This window comes from Nerophis ophidion, linkage group LG12 (assembly GCF_033978795.1).
Source record: "Nerophis ophidion isolate RoL-2023_Sa linkage group LG12, RoL_Noph_v1.0, whole genome shotgun sequence".
Lineage (NCBI taxonomy): Eukaryota > Metazoa > Chordata > Actinopteri > Syngnathiformes > Syngnathidae > Nerophis > Nerophis ophidion.
The window spans coordinates 10,059,352-10,085,193 of NC_084622.1; the positions used below are offsets into that span (position 1 = coordinate 10,059,352).

Here is a 25,842-nt window from a genome sequence, read left to right on the forward strand (position 1 = left end):
TTGGGAGAACTTGGTTGAGGTGGCCTATGAACGCAAGAAACTGCGATACCAAGAGCTGGCAGCAGACACGACTCAAAATAGCTGGAATGCGAAGGTTTTTCCAGTTGAAGTGGGATGCAGAGGATTTGTGGCATCTTCCACCATCAGATTGCTGAAAGAACTTCAAACAACAAGACATATTTTTAGTCTCTGTGTCGGTACCAAGAGAAATGCTACCAACTCCTTACCCCCAAGACCGAGCAATCCAACTACCTTCATCCGGGAGGGACAGAAAAAGCCCAAGCTTGTCCTACAAAGCCAGAAACTGGACACCTATCCATGGCCCGGAACTGGAAGACGCTCGTAGATGTTGGCCAGCAACTCCTCTTTCCGCCTGAGATTGCTTCCACCAGCCTTAGGCCAGAAGTTGTACTTTGGTCCCCTTCACAAAGATCTGTGTATATCATAGAACTCACAGTCCCTTTGAGAGAACTTGGTTGAGGAGGCCTCGAACATAAGAAACGGCGATACACAGTTGGCGGCAGACGCAACTCAAAATAGCTGGAATGCGAAAGTTTGTCCAGTTGAAGTGGGATAAGAAGGACTTGTAGCATCTTCCACCTTCAAATTGATTTAGGAACTTGGAATTCACAGACAGGCTCTGCGGCAGATTATCAGAGCAGTTTCTGAAACTGCGGAAAGACCTGTAAACTGGCCGCCCTTGAAAAGGGTGTTTAGTGAGTAAAGGCCGAAACACCCCAGGATTCAAAGGAACACTACTGAGGATGTGTCCCAAAATGTATATCTAATCCCACTCCAAGGAATACATCTCATGCCACTCTTAACATCAAGGCAAATTTCATGTCAGTGCACACCATCTATTGGTCAGTCTTAACATCACGTCCCGTGTTTTATGATTCTAACCCACCTCACAATTCACATTGTTGGATTGACATTTAGATTGGCTGCCGCTACTTCAATTAGCGCAGGTGCAAGCAATCAGCCGCTCCTGCTGTGGCTGGCGGAAAACTCTTGCAGTAGCGACGCACAATTCCTTCTTGATTCTGTTTTCGATTCTGTATATAACTATTTATGGACAGAATTTCTAGGCATAGTCAAGGCGTTGAGTGGTTTCAGTTTGATGTGCCGCAGGATTAGGTCTCTGCTTTTTGCAGATGACGTGGTCCTGAGGGCTTCATCTGGCCGGGATCTTCAGCTCTCACTGGATTGGTTCGCAGCCAAGTGTGAAGCGACCGGGATGAGAATCAGCACTTCCAAGTCCGAGTCCATGGTTCTCGCCCGGAAAAGGGTGGAGTGCCATCTCCGGGTTGGGGAGGAGACCCTGCCCCAAGTGGAGTGAGTTCAAGTACCTAGGAGTCTTGTTCACGAGTGAGGGAAGAGTGGATCGCGAGATCGAGAGGTGGATCGGTGCAACATATTCAGTAATGCGGACGCTGTATCGATCCGTTGTGGTGAAGAAGGAGCTGCGCCAGAAGGCAAAGCTCTCAATTTACCGGTCGATCTACGTTCCCATCCTCACCAATGGTGATGAGCTTTCGGGTAGAAGCGGCCGAAACGAGTTTCCTCCACCGGGTGGCGGGGCTCACCTTTAGAGATAGGGTGAGAAGCTCTGCCATCCGGGAGGAGCTCAAAGTAAAGCCGCTGCTCCTCCACATCGAGAAGAGCCAGATGCAGTGATTTGGGCATCTGGTCAGGATGCCACCTGAACGCCTCCCTAGGGAGGTATTTAGGGCACGTCCAACCGGTAGGAGGCCACGGGGAAGACCCAGGACACGTTGGGAAAGACTGTGTCTCCTGGCTGGCCTGGGAACGTCTTGGGATTCCTTCTGGAAGATCTGTACGAAATGGCTGGGGGGAGAGGGAACTCTGGGCTTCCCTACCTAGGCTTAAGCCCCCGCGACCCGACCTCGGATAAGCGGAAGAAGATGGATGGATTGATCATTTGTGATATGCACATTTTCAGAATATGCATGTTTTGTTTTATTTTGGGCCAAAATAAAACAAAACAAAACAAAAAAAATCTTAAATTGACTTAGCATGCTAAATTTAAGCTAGTTTTGCAACCGTTTACCCCAGAGTCAAATACCTTGGTACATGGCAATGAAGAAGATGGATGGATGGATAGAAATTATCCACTCAACGGATGAAATAATAAAACAGTCAACATGACCATCGTCTTTGTAGCTCTCACAATCAGTTAACGGCACCAAGTGCACCCTGAACTCCATTGTAAAAATGTGTGTTTTCTACATGTGTCCTATTTTATGTTGTGCTTGAATCTTGCATGTTCACATTGGTTAAGTTTGTAGTTATGTTAAATTCTAGCTGTAAATATACTCTTCCCCTCTTAACCAAATCGGAGGTCTCAAGGTTGGCAAGTATGATGATGATATATGAATGTGTTGTGGCACTTTTGGATGTCACCAATGTGGCGGTTTGAGGAAACACTTTTCCCAAGTCGTCTCTAATGGTGAACAGCCAACATGAGAATACTGACCTGGAAGTGCTTAAAGGTTAATGGTTTTGGAAATGCACTGAGACAAAGTCTGAGTTCATTGTGTTCTTCATGGTGTTTTTAAAACTCCTCCGAATTTTCAACTAACTTGAAGTTTTTTTGCCAAGAGGATCATTTGGAGTTTGTACATGTTCATAATTCTGTTGTATTTTGGGCCAAAGTAAGAAAAATAAATCATTACGAAGTTGCTCCCAAGCATTCACACCATTTTTCCACGTTCAATAAATTTCCAGGAATTCATGTTTTTGTTAACCCTATTTCCCTTTTTCATCCCACTTCAACTGTTCCACCGTCAAAATATTTTTCTTAGTCAGGACAGAAAACAAAAAAAAGTTGGTTTAGGAACTAGAAACATTGCCGGTTTTCCTGAAATTCCAGGAATTCCATAATACTATTTCTCAATCAAAAACGGTTACTACTTCAACATTACTGGAGCGATTTAAACAATTCCAGCACCAAGCAATTCAGCTAATTCAGGACATTCGTACTCCTGATCATTTACAGGAAAAAAAAAAAATAATTCCCCAAATTTCCACAAAGTTCCCATTGAAATGAATGGGGCATTTTATCAAGTTAAAAGTTAAAGTTAAAGTACCAATGATTATCACATACACACTAGGTCTGGCGAAATTATTCTCTACATTGAAAGAAATGTAATGGGTCCCGTTTTTATAGTCTTTGGTATGACCTACCGATCTCAGTTGTACAATTCCCACATTTTTCAACTTATTCAAACCATTCCAATATCAACACATTCCACTCATCCTGGACATTCAAACATACACTTTCCAAAGTTCCAAACCAAATTCCGGTTTTCCTGGATATTCAAATTCTTCATCATTCAAAACCTTTCCAACATTCAAACTATTCTTACTTACATTCACTTTGCATTTCAGTTCAACTTTAGCATTGTAGCATTCACACACAATTCCTTCAAAAGTTGCCACATCCAGTTTTTAATTTTTAATTATTATTCCATGATTTTGTCAGTCCGCCCGCGCTAAAACAAGTTTGACACCCCTGCTGCAGACTTTCTCTCTGCATAAACTGCCGAGAGATAACATATTGGACAAAAAGTGACTGGACTTTAATTAGGAACACTTACGTAAACAACATTGACGTAGTCATCGTCGGACAGCGTTTCCAGCATCTCGCTGACCGAGGTCCTGATCAGTTTGAGCGTCAAACCAGACACGCTCCCGCTCCTGCAGGGAAGGAGAAGAAGTAGTGAAGTGAATTATCACTCAATCAATCAAAGTTAAGTTATATAGCCCTTAATCACAAGTGTCTCAAAGGGCTGCACAAGCCACGACGACATTTAAATTATTAGTATTTCAACTATAAACATTTTTTCGACCGATTTGAACCTTTGGTCGTGAAAAATAAACACAATCAATAACAATGCATTCGGTATTTGAGAAGGACTGCTTTGGACATTGTGGGGACCGACGACACACACAAGTGTGTAACATGGTTTAGACATTGTGGGGACCGACGACACACACAATTGTGTAACATGCTTTAGACATTGTGGGGACCGACGACACACACAAGTATGTAACATGTGAGCAAGTTGGTTGAAAAAGATGGCCGGCATCAAGCGAAAGGCCTCTGCAGACTTCACAACCAACTGTTTTGTAGTCCGTGAGCATTTGTCCCATGGTCTCTGGATTAGTGCAGGGATTACGTTACAAATCCCGCCCGCTCTATGGAATTGAATTTCTGCCAAGTAGGGACCACCAATTTTCCGGACCATGGAACGCACTGGATTTTAAGGGGTCCCTATTTTGCGGTCCTTATACACACACCATAGTAATACATGTATCTCTGACTATGGTCGTCGTAATGGGCAGACAATCCATCAAGCGGTGTGGCTTCAAAGTCGTACCAAAACATTTTGACAGATGTTTGTTTAATGTTATTTATCTTCAATGGAACATTTAAAGTTTTGCTGTTGTTTACTGGCGTCATATTGCAGTCTACATGTATCTCTTACGTGTGACTACCATCATAGTGCAGTCTACACGTATATCTTATGTGTGACTGCCATCATAGTGCAAGCTAAACAAATCTCTTATGTGTGACTGCCATCATATTGCAGTCTATACGTATCTCTTATGTGTGACTGCCATCGTATTGCAGCTTACACGTGTCTCTTATGTGTGACTGCCTTCATATTGCAGTCTACACGTATCTCTTATGTGTGACTGCCATCATAGTGCAGTCTACACGTATCTCTTATGTGTGACTGCCATCACATTGCAGTTCACGCATATCTTATGTTTAACTGCCATCATAGTGCAGTCTACACGTATCTCTTATGTGTGACTGCCATCATATTGCAGCTTACACGTGTCTCTTATGTGTGACTGCCATCATATTGCAGTCTACATGTATCTCTTATGTGTGACTTCCATCATAGTGCAGTCCACACGTATCTCTTATGTGTGACTGCCAGCATATTGCAGGTTACACGTGTCTCTTATGTGTGGCTGCCATCATATTGCAGTCTACACGTATCTCTTATGTGTGACTGCCATCATAGTGCAGTCTACACGTAACTCTTATGTGTGACTGCCATCATATTGCAGCTTACACCTCTTATGTGTGACTGCCATCATAGTGCAGTCTACACATATCTCTTATGTGTGACTGCCATCATAGTGCAGTCCACACGTATCTCTTATGTGTGACTGCCATCATATTGCAGCTTACACGTATCTTTTATGTGTGACTGCCATCATATTGCAGCTTACACGTATCGCTTATGTGTGACTACCATCATAGTGCAGTCCAGACGTATCTCTTATGTGTGACTGCCATCATATTGCAGTCTACGCATATCTTATGTGGGACTGCCATCATAGTGCAGTCTACACGTATCTCTTATGTGTGACTGCCATCATATTGCAGCTTACACGTGTCTCTTATGTGTGACTGCCATCATATTGCAGCTTACACGCATCTTTTATGTGTGACTGCCATCATATTGCAGCTTAAATGTATCTCTTATGTGTGACTGCCATCATAGTGTAGTGTACACATATATATTGTGTGTGCCTGCTATTATAGTGCAGTCTACACGTATCTCTTATGTGTGACTGCCATCATATTGCAGCTGACACGTATCTCTTATATTTGACTGCCATCATATTGCAGTCTAAACGGATCTCTTATGTGTGACTGCCATCATATTGCAGTCTACAGGTATCTCCTATGTGTGACTGCCATCATATTTTAGTCTACACGTATCTCTTATGTGTGACTGCCATCATATTGCAGTCTACACATATCTCTTATGTGTGACTGCCATCAGATTGCAGTCACATTGCAATTATTTGACGGTGGGCTACATATATCAAGATATGAACTATTTTATAATCAGGGTAAATCAGATGTAGAGGGATCGATGAAAAGATGTGGTTAACTCACGCGTCCACCAGAATCAGCATGTCTTTGGGAGAAGCTGCGCCTTGGATGTACCTGCACACACACACACACACACTAAATTAATTAATGTCACTTTCTATAGTAAGCATTACTTTAATCAAAGTTTCTACTTACAAGGTGGGAAAATAATTTGAAGTGAAAAATAAACATAATTTCTGCAATATTCTGTATCACTTTCCCGCATTACTATTTTTTTTTTTCTGAATACTATTTTGTACTGCACTTTGGCTGCTGTCTCTGTATCCCGGGGTCCAGACCAAACCCACCTAACCCTGAACGTGACGGATGGATTAGATGTATTCGAGTGAGACAAATAGTTGCGATACGTGGTGATGAAATGCATTTATACTAATAAAGTCCGACGATACGGTCCTACTCTGCAGCTAGTTGAAAAAAAAACGCTTTGCATCTCAACTCCAACTCCTGTAGCGTCTTTAAAGGTGTTTGAAATATGTTTTTTTTCTATATGATATAAAAATACAGTCAGATATCAACACTATTCCACTGAAACACTAAAAGTGTGTCAAAAAAGAAATAGTGTTTTGTCGGGTTGTACGATATATCGGTACTAGTATAGTACCACAACACTAATGAATCATATTCGGTACTATACCACCTCTAAAAAGTTCCAGTCCCCCAAACTCCCGCCCTCCTGTCGTCGTCAGGTCATGACATTGCTGGTCTTACAAGCAGAGGAGCATGTTCGGCAGCGCACACACACAGAGTACTTACAGAAAATGGAGAACGGACGCATTTTGGCTTAAAAACTAAAGATAAAGATGAACATATAACACTGAAATGCCTTCAGGCATCAATGGCGACAAATAAAATAGGGTTTTTTACAAGTAATATTATCACTGGAGGACAAGGAATAGCTAAACATGCTTTACTACACACAGTAGGAGGATATAATAAGTCACCGGCGTCATTATGTAAACAAATGCCATGGGTGGATCGACACCTGACATCCACGGTAATGAAACCAAGTACAGTAGCGTATTTGGTCGATACTACTATGATTATGTCGATATTTTTTTGCATCACAACATTTTCTTTTGTTTTAAAAAATGGATATCATGTTTATAAACTCAGTACATACATCCCTGGATGTATGAGGTTCTTGAATATGATCAATGTATTGATCCTGTAACTACTTGGTATCGGATCGATACCTAAATTTGTGGTATCATCCAAAACTAGTGTAAGGTATCCAAACAAGAGAAGAATAAGTGATTATTACATTTTGACAGAAGTGTAGATAGAACATGTTAAAACAGAAAGTAAGCAGATATTAACAGTAAATGAACAGTTTTACAGTTTGTCCCTCATAATGTTGACAAAATAATAGGTAGATAATGACGCAATATGTTGCTGCAGACTAATTAGGAGCCTTTGTTTGTTTACTTACTACTAAAAGACAAGTTGTCTAGTATGTTCACTATTTATTTGAGGACTAAATTGCAATAATAAACATATGTTTAATGTACACTAACATTTTTTTGTTATAATTAAGCCAATAATGACATTTTTGTGGTCCCCTGCATTTAGAAAAGTATCAAAAAGCAACCAAAAAACTAACAAAATACATTATATTGTACAATATTGGTATGTGTCCGCCCTGAGATCGGTAGGTTGGGAGTTCAAATCCCGGCCGAGTCATACTAATGAATTAAAAAAAAAAAATGGAACTCATTGCCTCCCTGCTTGGCACTTAGCATCAAGGGTTGGAATTGGGGGTTAAATCACCATAAATGATTCCCGGGCGCTGCACTGCTGCTGCCCACTGCTCCCCTCACTTCCCAGGGTGTGATCAAGGGGATGGGTCAAATGCAGAGGACAAATTTCACCACACCTAGTGTGTGTGTGACAATCATTGGTACTTCTATTTTTTTTATATTTTTTTATATCGGGTGTTGTTTCTGTATAAAATCATCATCTGCGCATTCGAAGCAGCAAGCAAAACCGTAAATATTAAAATGAGCTGTTTCCTGGTAGAAAGTGCTGATGTGTTTGCCCGTCTTACCAAGGCCTCCTGCGTACATCATAGAGGTCAATTTTGCTGGGAGTCTTGCGAGCATCCATCCAGGGAGACGCTTTAGAGAAGGAGGGAAAGGGAGAAAAGGGGGTTGATTACACCTTTCTCACATGGGGCGAGACAATTAACCACTAATTGATATTTCCTTCAACGACCCAGGGTCTCTCCTCAGCACGGACAAAAACGAGAAGATCGGGCTGATATTGATTGCTACAAAATCACTTAACATTTCATGTCATACCATGGCAAATATAATTCACGGGAGTAATGGACGGACGCTGGCGGAATTTAATTGCTTGGAAATGAGCCTCTATGTTGTTAGTGAGGACAGAAAGCAGAGAAGGCAGGCGATGTGCCCGCTCTTCATGCATAATAAGTGTTTTGAAAAACAACAGCAAGAGACAGGTCAGATCGAGGGCTGATTCCTGAATATGGCACGTACAAGCTCTCCGGGTGAAGCCTCGTGAATTGAAAACACCCTGCGGCTAGAAGCAGAGATGAAAGAAGAGTTGCAATCTTCTGAATTTACAGGAATGAAGGCCCTAGGCAATTGTGGCAGGGGATCTCGGAACTGCAGTGTGGTCCCCAGAGGCGTGATGCGCAGGCCCACCTTTTGGACACGCCCTGGCATCACCCGACCACTGCCCCGCTGCCCCTGTGGGTTAGTCTGGGAAGACAAAAGGCTTGGGGAGCACACACTGAGAGAAAAGCAAGTGCTGGTAGGCGCACCAGAGGCAGTCTTCCGACAAACCGGAGCTATGGCCGCTGTAAGGGGGTGGGTTTCCCTTGCCAACGGATACAGCTCCCCGTTGCAAAGAAGTGACGTTGGAGTCCGCGCATCGCCCTTGTCGAAAAAGACCTCAATGGAGCAGTGGGCGGATGATGGTTGCCTAGAAGCTCCACAATGGTCACAAAGGCGGGAGAATGCTGCAGCAAAGATGGGCCCCCAATTGCCTTGGTCTCCATGCCATTGGATCATGGCCTTCTCTTTGCTAAGGACAGTGTGGTGGCTGTCTGTGCACCAGTCTCCCCACTTTAAAAGATTCCAAGCACAGGCGATCTCCTGAAGGCAATCCCACCAACAGGGGGACAATCATACTCGTTTCGAGTAATCGCCGACGATGCGTCTAGTGCAGTAGTTAGAGGAAAGGTTGCATGTCTCCTTCCCACATGCTTGCTAAACTCTCGCTTAGAGGCACTGCCACTGGCTAGCCCTTGTGGTGAACGGAGAAGCAGCATTGTGCGTCAGAATTCTCCTGCCAGTACACAGCCTCTCCTTGACCAAGACTCCTGTGAGGCCTCCACGTGGCCACACAGTGTAACTAGGGCCCCGCGGCCCAAGGCAAACGTGGCAGGGGATCTCGGAGCTGCAGTGGTCCCACTCTGTGGACATGCCCTGGCATCACCCTACCACTGCCCCGCTGCCTTGTGGATTAGTCTGGGAAGACAAAAGGCTTGGAAAGCACACCCTGAGAGAAAAGCAAGTGGCGCACCATAGGTGCATCATAGGCGGTTCTCCGACAGACCGGAGCTCCGGCAGCCTCCTGCAGCAGTGAGGAGGTGCCTGTGGCGAAGAAGTGACTTTGGAGTCTGCGCATCTCCCTTGTTGAAAAAGACCTCAACGGCGCAGTGGGCGGATGATGGTTGCATAGAAGCTCCACAACGGTCACAAAGGCGGAGGAAGGCTGTAGCAAAGATGGGCCCCCAATTGTCTTGATCTCCATGCCATTGGACACTGGCTTTCTCTTTGCCTAGGACAGTGTGGTGGCTGTCTGTGCACCAGTCTCCCCACTATAAAAGATTCCACGTATAGGCGATCTCCTGAAGGCAATCCCACCAACAGGACAATCAAACTTGTTTTGAGTAATCGCCGACGATGCGTCTAGTGCAGTAGTTACAGGATAGGTTGCATGTCTACTTCCCACCTGCTTGCTAAACTCTTGCTTACAGACACTGCCACTGGCTAGCCCTTGCGTTGAACGGAGAAGCAGCAATGTGCGTCAGTCTTCTCCTGGCTGTACACAGCCTTTCCTTCACCAAGACTCCTGTCAGGCCTCCACGTGGCCACACATGGTAACTAGGGCCCCGCGGCCCAAGGCAAACGTGGCAGGGGATCTCGGAGCTGCAGCGATCCCACTTTGTGGACACCCCCTGGCATCATCCGACCACTGCCCTGCTGCCTTGTGGGTTAGTCTGGGAAGACAAAAGGCTTGGGGAGCACACCCTGAGAGAAGAGCAAGTGCTGGTAGGCGCACCATAGGCAGTTTTCCGACAAACCGGAGCTGTGGCCGCTGTAAGGAGTGGCCGGTCGTCGTGGGTTTCCCTTGCCAACGGATACAGCTCCCCACGGCGAAAAAGTGGCGTTGGAGTCTGCGCGTCGCCCTCGTCAAAAAAGACCTCAACGGCAGAGTGGGCGGGTGATGGTTGCATAGAAGCTCCACGACGGTCACAAAGGCGGTAGAAGGCGGCAGCAAAGATTGGCCCCCAATTGTGAATTGTGAATTATATTTATATAGCGCTTTCCTCAAGTGACTCAAAGCGCTTTACATAGTGACACCCAATATCTAAGTTACATTTAAACCAGTGTGGGTGGCACTGGGAGCAGGTGGGTAAAGTGTCTTGCCCAAGGACACAACGGCAGTAACTATGATGGCACAAGCGGGAATCGAACCTGCAACCCTCAAGTTGCTGGCACGGCCACACTACCAACCGAGCTATGCGGCCCCAATTGTATTGGTTTCCATGCCATTTGACCCTGGCTTTCTCTTTGCCAAGGACAGTGTGGTGGCTGTCAGTGTACCAGTCTCCCCACTTGAAAAGACTCCACCTACAGGTGTTCTCCTGAAGGCAGTCCCACCAACAGGAGGACAATCATACTCGTTTCGAGTGATCGCAGACGACAACGATTAGAAGCAATGGTAACAGTAAGTGATCAGTAGTAACAAGGCCGCAAAGAATACATCTTGAAGATGCATGATGTTCTGTGGAAGGTGGACAGGGGCGTAGACCCAAATTCTGGGGCCCAATTCACAAGATCGTCACCACACACACTACTGGGATTAGAATCCGCACCTCGAAGTCCGAGTCCATGGTTGTCGCCCGGGAAAGGGTGGAGTGCCATCTCCAGGTTGGGGGGAGCTCTTGCCCCAAGTGGAGGAGTTCAAGTACCTCGGAGTCTTGTTCACGAGTGAGTAAAGAGTGGATTGTGAGATCGACAGGCGGATCGGTGCGGCGTCTTCAGTAATGCAGACGCTGGATCGATCCGTTGTGGTGAAGAAGGAGCTGAGCCGGAGAGCAAAGCTCTCAATTTACCGGTTGATCTACGTTCCCATCCTCACCTATGGTTATGAGCTTTGGGTTATGACCGAAAGGCCAAGATCACAGGTGCAAGCGGCCGGAATGAGTTTACTCCGCCGGGCAATGAGTTTCTCCCTTAAAAATAGGGTGAGAAACTCTGCCATCTGGGTAGAAGCTCAAAGTAAACCTGCTACTCCTCCACATGGAGAGGAGCCAGATGAGGTGGTTCGGGCATCTGGTCAGGATGCCACCCAAAGGCCAGGGCACGTCCGACCGGTAGGAGGCCATGGGGATACCCAGGACACGTTGGGAAGACTATGTGTCCCGGCTGGCCTGGGAACGCCTCGGCATCCCCAGGGAGGACAAAGTGGCTGGGGAGAGGCAAGTCCGAGCTTCCCTACTTAGGCTGCCGCCCCCGCGACCCAACCTCAGATGAGGGGAAGAAGATGGATGGATGGATTGATGATTTGTGATATGTACATTTTCAGAATGTGCATGTTCTATTTTGGGCCAAAGTAAAACAAAACAAAACAATGAAATCTTAAATTGACTCAGCATGCTAAATTTAAGCTAGTTTTGCAACTGTTTACCCCAGAGTCAAATAACTTGGTATGTAGCACTTGTTAAATGTTAGCATGCAAACTTAAGCATGCTAGCAAGCTTGCTTAAGCATGCTAACTTTTTCCATCTAATTTTACACTTTTCTCTCTATTGCCACAGTCATATAACTTGATACATGAATCATGCTAAGTGTTAGAATTCTAACGTGAGCACACATGCTAAATGTTAGCATTTTCATAAAAGCATGCTAACGTTTTAGGCCTGCTCTGTGGCTCATTTTGTAGAGTTACACCTCAAACTAACGGTTTAGGACACTTGGCAACATCTACAAAGTATAGCAGTTTCTAGCGGCCCCCTGCCAGAGGTAGCGGGCCCATCAAAATTTCAGTGGGAATTTTCTAGGTTTTAAGTTGTCATGCCATGATTTTACCAGTCCAGCCCACATGGGGATAGATTTTTCTCCACCGGCCCCTGAGCTTAAATGAGTTTGACACCCCTGCACTAGATCCTTTCCCCAACTGGACAATTGCAATGCCCGATGATTTTCTTTTCAGTGTGTTTACGTGTATGTGTATATGTATGATACTCTCTGAACATGCTAAAAATAGTACCCACCTTTTGATATTTGATATTTCTTTCATGCTCACCTGGATAATAGCGAGCCAGACCGGTCGCGCTGCCGAACACCTGCCAGAGTAGCGTGGGGTCATCTTCTCTGTTTCTTTTGAACACGTCCTCCAGCGCCTCGGTCCAGTTTAGCTCGTTCAGCACGATGGTGGCTAAAATGCCAGGCAGACAAACACAAGCAAAAGAAAAAAAAAAAAAAAACTCAGTTGAAAGACTCGCAGAAAAAGAACAAACGTGCTCGTATTGCAAATATGGACCTGTTTACTTTTCTTTGAAAGACCCGATCACTTCCAGTGTGCACACCCACGTTTGATTTATGGTGTGTGCGGTGAGAGGCAACAGGCATTATGGATGCAATGACACAGCACTTTGACAGCCACCCAAGACCCGCCATGATGGATGGGGACGCCACACTCGCCGCCCCAAACTGGATCAGCTCCTCACTCCGCACTTCTTTTAGCCCGTGCAATGTTCCCTCGTATTCGAACGCCTCGCCTCGCATGACTCTTCATCGGGTCTGATGCACAGTAAGCAATGGAAGAAGTTGAAGACAAATTCTGCCTTTTACATCCATCCGTCCATTTTCTACCGCTTCTTCCTTTTAAGGGGTTGCGGGGGGCGGGGGGCTGGAGCCTATCTCAGCTGCATTCGGGCGGAAGGCAGAGTACACGGGGGCGGTTTAGCTCGGTTGGTAGAGTGGCCGTGCCAGCAACTTGAGGGTTCAATTCTCGCATCTGCCAACCTAGTCACTGCCGTTGTGTCCTTGGGCAAGACACTTTACCCACCTGCTTCCAGTGCCACCCACACTGGTTTGAATGTAACTTAGATATTGGGTGTCACTATGTAAAGCGCTTTGAGTCACTAGAGAAAAAGCGCTATATAAATATAATTCACTTCATTTCACATCCTGGACAAGTCGCCACCTCATTGCAGGACCAACACAGATAGACACACAACATTCACACACACAGATACGCAAAAACATGCTAAAATTCGATTGGCATTATTTGGTAGTAAAGGGGCTAGGGTTGTCTCGATAACAAAATTTTAGTACTGGTACCGTTACCAAAATGTATTTAAATACATTTCTAAATAAGGGGGACCACAAAAAATTGCATTATTGGCTTTATTTTATCAAAAAAATAAACGTGTCTTTTAGTAGTAAACAAACAAAGGCTCCTAATTAGTCTTCTGACGTATGCAGTAACATATTGTGTCATTTATCTACCTATTACTTCATCAACATTATGAGGGACAATCTGTAAAAAAATATTATTAGTCTACTTGATCATCTACTGGTAATGTCTGCTTATTTTAAATAAATCAATCAATCAGTGTTTATTTATATAGCCTTAAATCACAAGTGTCTCAAAGGGCTGCACAAGCCACAACGACATCCTCCGGTTCAGATTGCACAGAAGGGCAAGGAAAAACTAACAACCCAGTGGGATGTCAATGTGAATGACTATCAGAAGTCTTGTAGGGGGCCTAAGATGTGGGTGACCCCCTCCCCACCAGGGGAGACCGGATGCAATGGATGTCGAGTGGGTCTAGCAAAATATTGTGAAAGTCCAGTCCATAGTGGATCTAACATAATAGTGAGAGTCCAGTCCATAGTGGATCTAACATAATAGTGAGAATTCAGTCCATAGTGGATCTAACATAATAGTAAGAGCCCAGTCCATAGTGGATCTAACATCATAGTGGGGCCAGCAGGAGACCATCCCGAGCGGAGACAGGTCAGTAGCGCAGAAATGTCCCCAAACGATGCACAGGCAGTCCACCCCGGGTTTTCGGACTTAACATGTTCTGTCTACATTTCAGTTAAAATTATGTACTAATCACTTATTCTTCCCTTCTTTGATACTTTACATTAATTTTGAATGATACCACACATTTAGCTATTGATCTGATACCAAGTATTGACAGGATCATACATTGGTCATATTCAAAGTCCAGGGACGTATTTCCTGAGTTAACAAACATAGTATGAATTGTAGTCATAGTAGTATCGACTAGATACGCTCCTGTACTTAGTATCATTACAGTGGATGTCAGGTATAGATCCCCCATGGTGTTTGTTTACATTGTGACGGCAGTGAGCTACGGTGTGTCGTGAAGCCTGTTTAGCTATTTTTTCGTCCTCCACTTGTAACATAACATACATATACACACAGGGTCCATTGCCAGGGTTAATGTGGTCAACATATATAAAATAAAAACAAAATAAGATCAGGCTCAGAATTGGTTTCTTAACAACATTTTTCGATATAAAGTGCTTTTTTTGATTGATTGATTTAGACTTGTATTAGTAGATTGCACAGTACAGTACATATTCCGTACAATTGACCACTAAATGGTAACACCCCAATAAGTTTTTCAACTTGTTTAAGTCGGGGTCCACGTTCATCAACATTAAACTGCCTCAAGTTGTTTAGATAACATAAAATGACAAAACGTTTCTTCTACATATAGAAAGTGCAAAATTAAACAGTTTCAAGTCAACCCAACCTTAGATTAACTCCCCCCGAGCCTGGCTAATTTGGCAGTAAAAAGATACATGGGCTCATTGTTCTTCCACCATAGAAGAGGGTCAAAATCTAGTTTTCAATGCAAAGCGGTATTAAATCTGCTGCTATAAAAACATTTGTTATTGCTTTAGCCCTGTCTGACTCGCCGAAGACAGGCTGCTTGAACGGGTTAGCGTGTTTGATGTGTTGTCAGAAGCAGCTGCTGAACAATGTTGGCGAAGCTCCGTCCTCCGTTATTGTATCGTGCAGCCAAAGTGTTCCCAAACGGGAGATCCTAACGAGGCAGGAGGGTCTCCCAGCTCTGGCTTTTACATGTTTTCGTAGCCCTGTCGCTGCTAGAATGCCCTGTGTTGTGCCTCGCTCTGCATTGTTTACACAACGTGCTACTTAATATGTCCGTGTGGAAACTTGTTTGGTATACCTCCGAACCGAACCGAAATCCCCGTACCGAAACGGTTCAATACAAATACATGTACCGTTACACCCCTAGTAAATACTAACTCACGTAGAAACCTGACTTTTACAGGCCATTGCTAAACATCGCACAAATACTTTCATCAATCCATCCGTCTTCAACCGCTTATCCGGAATCGGGTCGCGGGGACAACAGTTCCAGCAGAGACCCCCAGACTTCCCTCTCCAGAGCAACATTAGCAACTTCCTCCTAGGGGATCCCGAAGCGATCCCAGGCCAGAGAGGAGATGTAATCCCCCCATCTGGTCCTTGGCCTGCCGCGGGGTCTTTTCCCAGTGGGACGTGCAACGAGGACCTCCCTGGGAAACGCTCGTGAGGCATCCGCACGAGATGCCCGTACCACCTAAGCTGGCTCCTTTCCAAGCGAAGGAGCAGTGGCTCTACTCCGAGTCTCTCTCGGGTGACTGAACTTTTTCACCCTATCCCTAAGGGAGATGCCAGCAACCCTTCTGGGAAAACTCATTTCGGCCGCGATCTTATTCTTTCGGTCATGACCCACATTTCATGACCATAGGTGAAAGTAGGAATGTAGGTACCTCGGTAGACCGAGAGCTATGCCTTCTGGCTCAGCTCTCATTTCGTCACAGTGTTTCTCACAAATACTTTCAGGATGTTATTGCAATTTTTTACATTTTCTCCAAAATATGTATAAACTGCAGACACCGTTGGTAGTCGTTCGTAGAGTTTAATCTCAAGCGGATCGGTTTTGGTGTTGGATGGATTCCAGCGACCCTGGAATCCATTTCTTGAAAGCAATACCCAACATATTTGAGAGTGTGAGGAACTGTGGCAGCCAGCCCAGAATATAACCAGGATATGTCACAGAACCCACACAGAAAAAAACAAAGCCAGGCGGGGTTCAAAGGCAAGCGAACAAACAAATGCTGAAGTTTCCCCAAACAAAAAGTCTGACAAGACGTAGGTGCCTCCACCTCTCAGCTGCTTACCTTCTTAGTCTGAGGTCTGTAGAATAGGTGAGTTGGTAACCTTGGGGCCAGACGGGTCAGGTTTTGGTAGTTCTACCGTCCATTTTCTGTGAATGCTGACACATCACATCTCCCAGTGTGCTCTGGTGTGTCCTTCTTTTGTGTTCTTGATGTCCCCCTCGCTTTTTCATTTGGTTTCTGCCTTTTGGTTGGTCCGGTACGCTTCAGGACAGTACTGCTTTTTGGTGGACTTTGGATTTGCCTCGGGGGAGCCTTTTGGCCATGGTCGTGGTTACTCTCTACCACACTGGAGTCGGTCTTCCTGGACGGATTCTGGCTCATCGGCGCGGTCCGGACATTGGGAGTGGGCAGCTTAGGACAGAGTTGGCTTTCTTAGTTGCTTTGTTAAGTCGGTTCCTGTCTCTGGGAAGATTTTCCGGATACCAATATTTTGGTACTGGTACCAAAATGTATTTTGATACTGTTCTAAATAAAGGGGACTAAACAAAAAAAATCCAGTTGTTGCTCTTAAGGATTCTGTATTTTTCACGCCTAACAACATATGTAAGTTTTACAACATAGATTGATGGTACTTTATTGATTCCTTCAGGAGAGTTCCCTCAGGAAAGTTTAAAAATGAAGACAACTGGCTCCTCAAATCGAGAGGAGCCAGATGAGGTGGTTCGGGCATCTGCTCAGGATGCCACCCGAACGCCTCCCTAGGGAGGTATATAGGGCACGTCCAACCGGCAGGAGGCCACGGGGAAAACCCAGGACACGTTGGGAAGACTATCTCTGTCTCCGGGCTGGCCTGGGAACGCCTCGGGATCCCCCGGAAGGAGCTGGAAGAAGTGGCTGGGGAGAGAGAAGTCTGCGCTTCTCTGCTTTGGCTGCTGCCCCCGCGACCCGACCTCGGATAAGCGGAAGAAAATGGACGGATGGACGACTTAAATAAATCTTACTTATTAAAAATATCCCACATGTGATGTAAGTAGGATTGTTTTCATGCATTTTTGCATGTGCTATCGTAATGTGATCAAGCTAGCTTCGTTGGCATTAGCCAATATGCAAACAGGCTCACTAAGTTTTTGTGTTCGTATTGGTAGCTTATAATGGCATTTTTTTTTAATTGTTTCGGTTTTGTAAATTCACCAAAACGTCACTTTGGAGTCCCGAGAGGATGACTTCTGTTTTGTTTGATCAGCCGTTTTACTGCTGTGTTACAGGCACTGTTTGGAAACAATTAGCGTGGATAAATAAATATTTAAAATTGTTTAAATACCTTTTTTTTTTTTTTTTTTGCGGCTTACAGCCTATTGTGGCTAACTTATGTATAAAATATGAATATTTTCCAAAATTTGGGGGGGGGCTAAATACTGACACGCTCAATAGCCCAGAAAGTATGCAGCATAGTCCAGTTTGAATTTTAAAGGGATTTTTTAAGGGTACGGCAAAAAGGTTGCCGATACCAACCTTTTTGTGCCGTGACAGGTACCAAAATGTATTTTGATACTTTTTAAATGGCATTATTGGCTATATTTTAACAAAAAAATATATTTGTGTACCTGCGATGAGCTGGCGACTTGTCCAGGGTGTACCCCGCCTTCCGCCCGATTGTAGCTGAGATAAGCGCCAGCGCCCCCCGCAACCCCAAAAAAGGGAATAAGAGGTAGAAAATGGATGGATGGATGGATGGATGGAATATTTGTATACATTAAACATATGTTTCTTATTGCAATTTAATCCTTAAATGAAATTGTGAAAACACTAGACAATTTTTTTTTTTTGTAGTAAGTAAACAAACAAAGGCTCCTAATTAGTCTGCTGACATATGCGGTAATATATTGTGTTATTTATCTACCTATTATTTTGTCTACACTATGAGGGACAAACTGTAAAAAAAGAATATTATAAATCCACTTGTTCATTTACTTCTTTCAAAATGTTCTATCTACACTTCTGTTAAATATAATAATTCTTTATTCTTCTCTTGTTTGATACTTTACATTAGTTTTGGATGATACCACACATTTAGGTATTGATCCGATACCAAGTACATTTGTACATTCTCAATGGAACATTTAAAGTTTTGGTGTTGTTTACTGGCGTCATCTTGCAGTCCACACATATATATTATGTATGACTGCCATATACTGGTCACATTAATTCATTCATTCATTCCACCACGTACAAATAGCGTCGAGGTCGGTAAGCGCAACCACAATTATTCCGTACATTCGGCGTTATAAGGGGCACTGCCGATTTTCGAGAAAATGAAAGGATTTTAAGTCCGAAAAATATGGTAACTATTTTTGCTCACATGTGCTTATTAATTTTATATTGTATATCCTTGTATTAACACAAAAAATGCAATTTAAAATATATATTTTTTTAAAGGCTAAATGTGGTGCGTAAGAGGGGTATACAGCAGTTTTATTTAGCATCTATATTTTAACATTACATGCATTTTGAACAGTCACACTGTGTTTGGATGTGGGAAATAAAACTTTTATATTTATTTAAGGGATTCTTTGGTTTACCATTAGTGGTACCCGTAACACAGTTTGAAAATCCCTGATCTTCCCTAGGGTTGTCCCGATAGGTTTGGTACCGGTACCAAAATGTATTATGATACTTTTGATACTTTTCAATATTTTTCTTGATAAAGGGGACCACAAAAATGGCATTCTCGGCTTTATTTTAACAAAAATCGTAGGGTACGTTATGAGAATCCCTGATCTTCACTAGGGTTGTTCCGATCGGTTTGGTACCGGTACCAAAATGTATTTTGACACTTTTCGATACTTTTCTTAATAAAGGGGACCACAAAAATGGCATTCTCGGCTTTATTTAAAAAAAAAATCGTAGGGTACATTATTAGAATCCCTGATCTTCGTTAAGGTTGTTCCGAATAGTTTGGTACCGGTACAAAAATGTATTTTGATACTTTTCGATACTTTTCTTAATAAAGGGGACCACAAAAATGACATTATCGGCTTTATTTTAACTAAAATCTTAGGGTACATGAAACATATGTTTTTTATTGCAATTTAGTTATTAAATAAAATAGTAAACATACTAGATAACTTGTCTTTTAGTACCAAGTATAATACCAAGTACAATAGCGTATCAGCTCGATACGCTATTGTACTTGGTATCATTACAGTGGATGTCAGGTGTAGATCCACCCATGGCATTTGTTTCCATTCAGGGGTGCTGGCTTGCTGTTAGAAGTGAGCTATTGTATCCTCCTACGGTGTGTAGTGAAGCATGTTTAGCTATTCCTCGTCCTGCAGTGATAATGGTACTTGTAAGAAACTTACTTTATTTCGAAGTAACTAAAACACTGCCGACTGCGAATGGATGTTAGCTGCTCCTTTCCTGAGGGTGTGTCAGTGTTATAACTTCACCTTTATGTTTAGTTTTTACGTCAAAATGCGTCCGTTCTTCATTTTCTGTCTACATATTGTTTATGTTTGTGAGTACTCTGTGTTGCGCGCTGCCGAACACGCTCCTCTGCACGTAAAACCAGCAATGTCACGACGCGAGGACGTGAAATCATTCCCTGGTGTAACACCGGTACTATTTTAGTGCCGGTATAGTACCGAATATGATTGATTATTATCGCAGTGCTATGCGAGTACCGGTTCACCGTAAAACTCTGTTTAGTTATTTGATTTCTTGTTTTACCTTTTTATTTTGTGGACTTTTTGAATCCACATCCAATAATTAAAAAAAATATATATAAAAATAAATTTAAAAAAATAAATAAAGTTGAGCCTTTTCTCTTCTATCCTAAATCAGCTTCCTGACGCTGCAACCTTCCGCCACTTTGCATTTCCGCACGCTGACATTCAAACAAAATTAATTGTGGACCTTGCAAAGTGCAAATATCACCGCGTGATGATTAAGTGATGATACACGGGCGTGCTTGCCGAGTGAATCCTGCTCCCCGTGACCCCGTTAAACCAACAAACTAATAACAGACGAATCAACTCTCGAGTGGGGGAGGAATAAAAAAAAAAAAGTCAACACTCGCACCGAGCCAGCGAAACATTAAACGTTCAAACGGCTGATATATTCTTTAGAACTAAGGCATGGCCACCATATATATTATAAATAAGCTCTAGAAATATCAATATGCTGTTTGATATCACATTTACAATCTCAGTTGTACTGAAAATATATGCAAGAGAGTTGTCTTGTAAAATATTGTTATTCAGTCATGTTTTCTCAAATTAACCTGCAAATATTATTCTATATAAACTTTAGATATAGTTGTTAAAGTACAAATTTGTGTGCAAATAAATGACATTTAAACATTTAAAAACGTTCTGATAAAGATGCATTTGTGCACAAATATTGGGGTCTTTCTTCCATAAATGTGTTATCATGCAAGGAATTAATCACCTGGGATTAATCATGATGATGATTCCAAAATATAATTAATCTGATTAAAAAGAAATGTAACATTTGACAGATGTATGTATTTATGTATACAAATATACATTCACATATAACAATACATTTTTTTAATGTGTCGTTTGTATTTCTTGTGGCTTTTGCGATCAAAGCTGTTGTGTTGTATTTAATGACATTGTCCTGTGGCGTTTGCATTTGTCGTGACCTTCCTCGGCCACCGTAGATGTGCGTCATTTTTGTTTTGAGGACGTAACAGACGGGAAAAATAGACTTGATGTCTAACATGCTTATTTTTAGTGTTAAAGTTTATATAATTTCTGCCGTTAAACATGTGTGTGTATATGTATGTATATATATATATATATATATATATATATATATATATATATATATATATATATATATATATATATATATATATATATATATATATATATATATATATATATATATATATATATACATATATATATATATATATATATATATATATATATATATATATATATATATATACGTATATAAATATATAAAAATTGTAATATACGTAAATATAAACGGAATACAAGGATTTGCAAAGACAACATATTTGATGTTAAAACTGATAAACATTTTTTTTTTTTTGCAAATAATCATTAACTTTAGAATTTGATGCCAGCAACACGTGACAAAGAAGTTGAGAAAGGTGGCAATAAATACTGATTAAGTTGAGGAATGCTCATATAAACACTTATATGGAACATCCCACAGGTGTGCAGGCTAATTGGGAACAGGTGGGTGCCATGATTGGGTATAAAAGCAGCTTCCATGAAATGCTAAGTAATTCACAAACAAGGATGGGGTGAGGGTCACCACTTTGTAAGCAAATTGTCGAACAGTTTTAAAACAACATTTCTCAACGAGCTATTGCAAGGAATTTAGGGATTTTACCATCTACGGTCCGTAAAACCATCAAAAGGTTCAGAGAATCTGGAGAAATCACTGCACGTAAGTGATGATATTATATGGACCTTTGGTCCCTCAGGCGGCACTGCATCAAAAACCTACATCAGTGTGTAAAGGATATCACCACATGGGCTCAGAAACACTTCATATAAAACCACTGTCAGTAACTACAGTGGGTCACTACATCTTTAATTGCAAGTTAAAACTCTACTATGCAAAGCCAAACCCATTTATCAACAACACCCAGTAACGCTGCCGGCTTCGCTGGGCCCCAGCTCATCTAAGATGGACTGATGCAAAGTGGAACTTTTTCTGTGGTCTGACGGGTCCACATTTCAAATTATATTTGGAAACTGTGGATGTGGTGTTCTCCGGAACAAAGAGGAGAATAACCATTCTGATTGTTATAGGCACACAGTTCAAAAGCCAGCATCTGTGATGGTATGGGGGTGCATTAGTGTCCAAGGCATGGGTAACTTACACATCTGTGAAGGCACCGTTAATGCTGAATGGTCCATAGAGGTTTTGGAGCAACATAAGTTGTCATCCAAGCAACGTTACCATGGACGCCCCTGCTTATTTCAGCAAAACAATGCCAAGCCACGTGTTAGAACAGCGTGGCTTCATAGTAAAAGAGTGCGGGTACTTTCCTGGCCCGCCTGCAGTCCAGGCGGGCCAGGAAAACGTATGGCGCATTATGAAGCGTAAAATACGACAGCGGAGACCCCGGACTGTTGAACGACTGAAGCTCTACATAAAAGAAGAATGGTAAAGAAATCCACTTTTATAGCTTCAACAATTAGTTTCCTCAGTTCCAAAATGTGTACTGAGTGTTGTTAAAAGAAAAGGTGATGTAACACAGAGGTGAACATGCCCTTTCCCAACTACTTTGGCACGCGTTGTAGCCATGAAATTCTAAGTTAATTATTATTTGCAACAACAAAAAAATAAGTTTATGAGTTTGAACACCAAATATCTTGTCTTTGTAGTGCATTCAATTGAATATGGGTTGAAAAGGATTTGCAGATCATTGTATTCTGTTTATATTTACATCTAACACAATTTACAAACTCATATCGAAACAGGGTTCATATACATATATATATACACATGATACATACATATATATAAATGTATATATATATATGTATATATATATATATATATATATATAATATATATATATACATACATATATATACATATATATATATATATATATATATATATATATATATATATGTATATATATATATATATATATATATATATATATATATATAAATACACACTCATTATACATACATGTAAGTGTGGATAGAGTCCGCCCTAAGATTGGTAGGTCATCAAAGGTTGGAATTGGGGCTTAAATCTCCAAAAACGATTCCCGGGCGTGGCCACCGCTGCTGCTCACTGCTCCCCTCACCTCCCAGGGGGTGATCAAGGCTGATGGGTCAAATGCAGTGAAAAGATTTGCCACAGCTAGTGTCCGTGTTTGACAATCAATGGTGCTCGTAGGGATGATATAGCCTCTCTGTTTTCATATACACATACATATCATATACATGTTAGTTTATAGCATTAATTAAATTATTTATAAAAATACCTTAATATTTGCACAAAAATGCAATGTTGTAGTCAGAATGTCATACAACAACGTTTTCGAAATATTTTACTGAACTGCAAGTCGTGGTTTTGCTCCAAGCCTGGTGACAGTAAATAAAGTAAGCAGTAAGTGTACATTTTTGTCTTAAATATAAATATTTCTTCATGAACTGAATTAAAATAAACAGATTTCCTTAAAAGTGGTATGTCTTGCTTAACCTAAAATAACAAATAAATTCAGTGTGCAGCTTTATGATAGAGCAGGTCTCCCACTTCCATCACTATGACAAAAAAAAGTGACATACTTTTTTCACTAATATGACAACATTTATTTATTTTTATTTTGAAGGGGAAGACTTTTTCTCCCGGCTGGCCTGGGAACGCCTCGGGATCCCCCAGGAAAAGCTAAACGAAGTTGCTAGGGAGAGGGAAGTCTGGGTTTCCCTACTTAGGCTGCTGCCCCCGCGACCCGACCTCGGATAAGCGGAAGAAGATGTATGGATGGATGGATGGATTTTGCAGGGTGCACCAACCCAGGAACATGAAAACAAAATAATCGGCTCTGTTGGCCACTTATTTAACAAAAAATACTGGACAAAGTGCGTCCAATATGAAAGGCGTACTTTCGTTTGTAAATACCGGGCGATTTATTGGTCCAGGTACGTTTGGCAACCCTATTTAACGCTTAATGTTTCCACCTGCACAGGAAGCGATGACGTCACACGCCGGCTATAGTTACTTTCCCTTCAAAACAAACCTCGGCGGAACTTTAGATAAAACCAAGGTGATTAGCGAGTATTGCAGCGACTAAAATATGCACATTGTGTTTAAAACACCATCTTAAAGCGAAACATGAACGTGAGGATGGCGTTTATACTTAAATAGGGTTGCCAAACGTGCCTCGACTAAAAAAAAAATCGTCCCGTATTTAGAAACGAAAGTACGCGTATTGAGCTGTCAAGGGACGCACTTTGTCATTTATTTTTTATTTTTATTAAATAAGTGGCCAACAGAACCAATTGTTTTGTTTTGTTGTTCCCGGTTTGGTGCGCCCTGTAAAAGAAATATATAAATAATGACGTCACACGCCAGTTTTGACTTGGCAGTTTCGCCACAGTCGCCGACACGCAGCGAGCGAGCACGCTTCGTGTCAGTGCAACAGATAACTCAAGTAAGTGTATAAAAAGTGACAATACAATAAGAAGAATATTTGAGTGTGTTTTGGTCCGAGGTCCAGCACACCTGGTCATTCAGTGACGATATCACACATCCAGTTTGCACCCTTCGCAAAGAGAAGAGAGGTAGGTGGCTTCAAACTATTAATTTGTGTCATTTATTCCACTTTTAATGAGGTATTAACGTGTGTGATGCTTTTATTCAATGACAAATTACACAACATATTATAAATACAATCATCTCTTTCATAAACAATTGAAATGTTGCCAAGTCATATTAGTGCAACAAACATGTCAGAGTAGTTGTCATAGTGATGGAAGTTGGAGACCTGCTCTGTCATAAAGCTGCACACTGAATTTATTCTGGTTCTAAGTTAAGCAGGGAATGACCCTGTTAAAGAAATATGTTTGTTATTCAGTTCAACTCGAAATATTTATATTGGAAGACAAAAATGTGCACTTCATTCTTAATGTATTTACTGTGACCAAGCTTTGAATAAATTAATGACTTGCAGTTCAGTGAAACAATTAGAAAATGTTGATGTATGACATTCTGACTACAAAATTATAAAATGTGTGTATATATATATATATATCGATTGGATTATCCAGAGAATAGTGCTCGATACCGTGGTAGAGCGCAATATGTATGTGTGGGAAAAATCACAAGACTACTTCGTCTCTACAGAACTGTTTCATGAGGGGTTCCCTCAATCATCAGGAGATTGAGGGAATAAGCGGTAGAAAATGGATATATATATGTATATACACACACACACAGTGTTTCCCACAGGTCAGGCATCTATATTTGTGGTGGTGTGGGGGGGTGGTTGGCAGCAGCGGTGGTGGCGGCGGCGGCGATGACCAAGAAGAACGCAGAGTTGGAATATAATTCCAACACTTTATGTACATATGTATTTACATATTTATGTATATTTACATATTTATATATTATGTAACTACAAGCTCCATTCGCACACAGAGTCCCATTGCTTTTATCAGCGGTCGAGCGAGTCAAATGCCGAAAAATAAATAAATAAATCCATCCATTTTCTACCGCTTATTCCCTTTTGGGGTCGCGGGGGGGCGCTGGCGCCTATCTCAGCTACAATCGGGCGGAAGGCGGGGTACACCCTGGACGAGTCGCCACCTCATCGCAGGGCCAACACAGATAGACAGACAACATTCACACTCACATTCAAACACTAGGGCCAATTTAGTTTTGCCAATCAACCTATCCCCAGGTGCATGTCTTTGGAAGTGGGAGGAAGCCGGAGCA

The 25,842-nt window shown here is 42.2% G+C and overlaps 1 protein-coding gene across 2 annotated transcripts in view; it reads right to left on the bottom strand.

The window, feature by feature from the left end:
- The window catches only part of LOC133562944 (voltage-dependent calcium channel subunit alpha-2/delta-1), a 311,591-nt gene that overhangs the window by 169,675 nt on the left and 116,074 nt on the right, over positions 1-25,842 (bottom strand). For both annotated transcript variants that reach the window (XM_061916789.1, XM_061916788.1), the window contains exons 7-10: positions 12,506-12,637; positions 7,989-8,058; positions 5,948-5,998; positions 3,621-3,720 (exon numbers count right to left, since the gene is read on the bottom strand). In XM_061916789.1, coding sequence (XP_061772773.1) covers positions 3,621-3,720; positions 5,948-5,998; positions 7,989-8,058; positions 12,506-12,637 — 353 coding nt within the window. The remainder of the gene's footprint in view (positions 1-3,620; positions 3,721-5,947; positions 5,999-7,988; positions 8,059-12,505; positions 12,638-25,842) is intronic.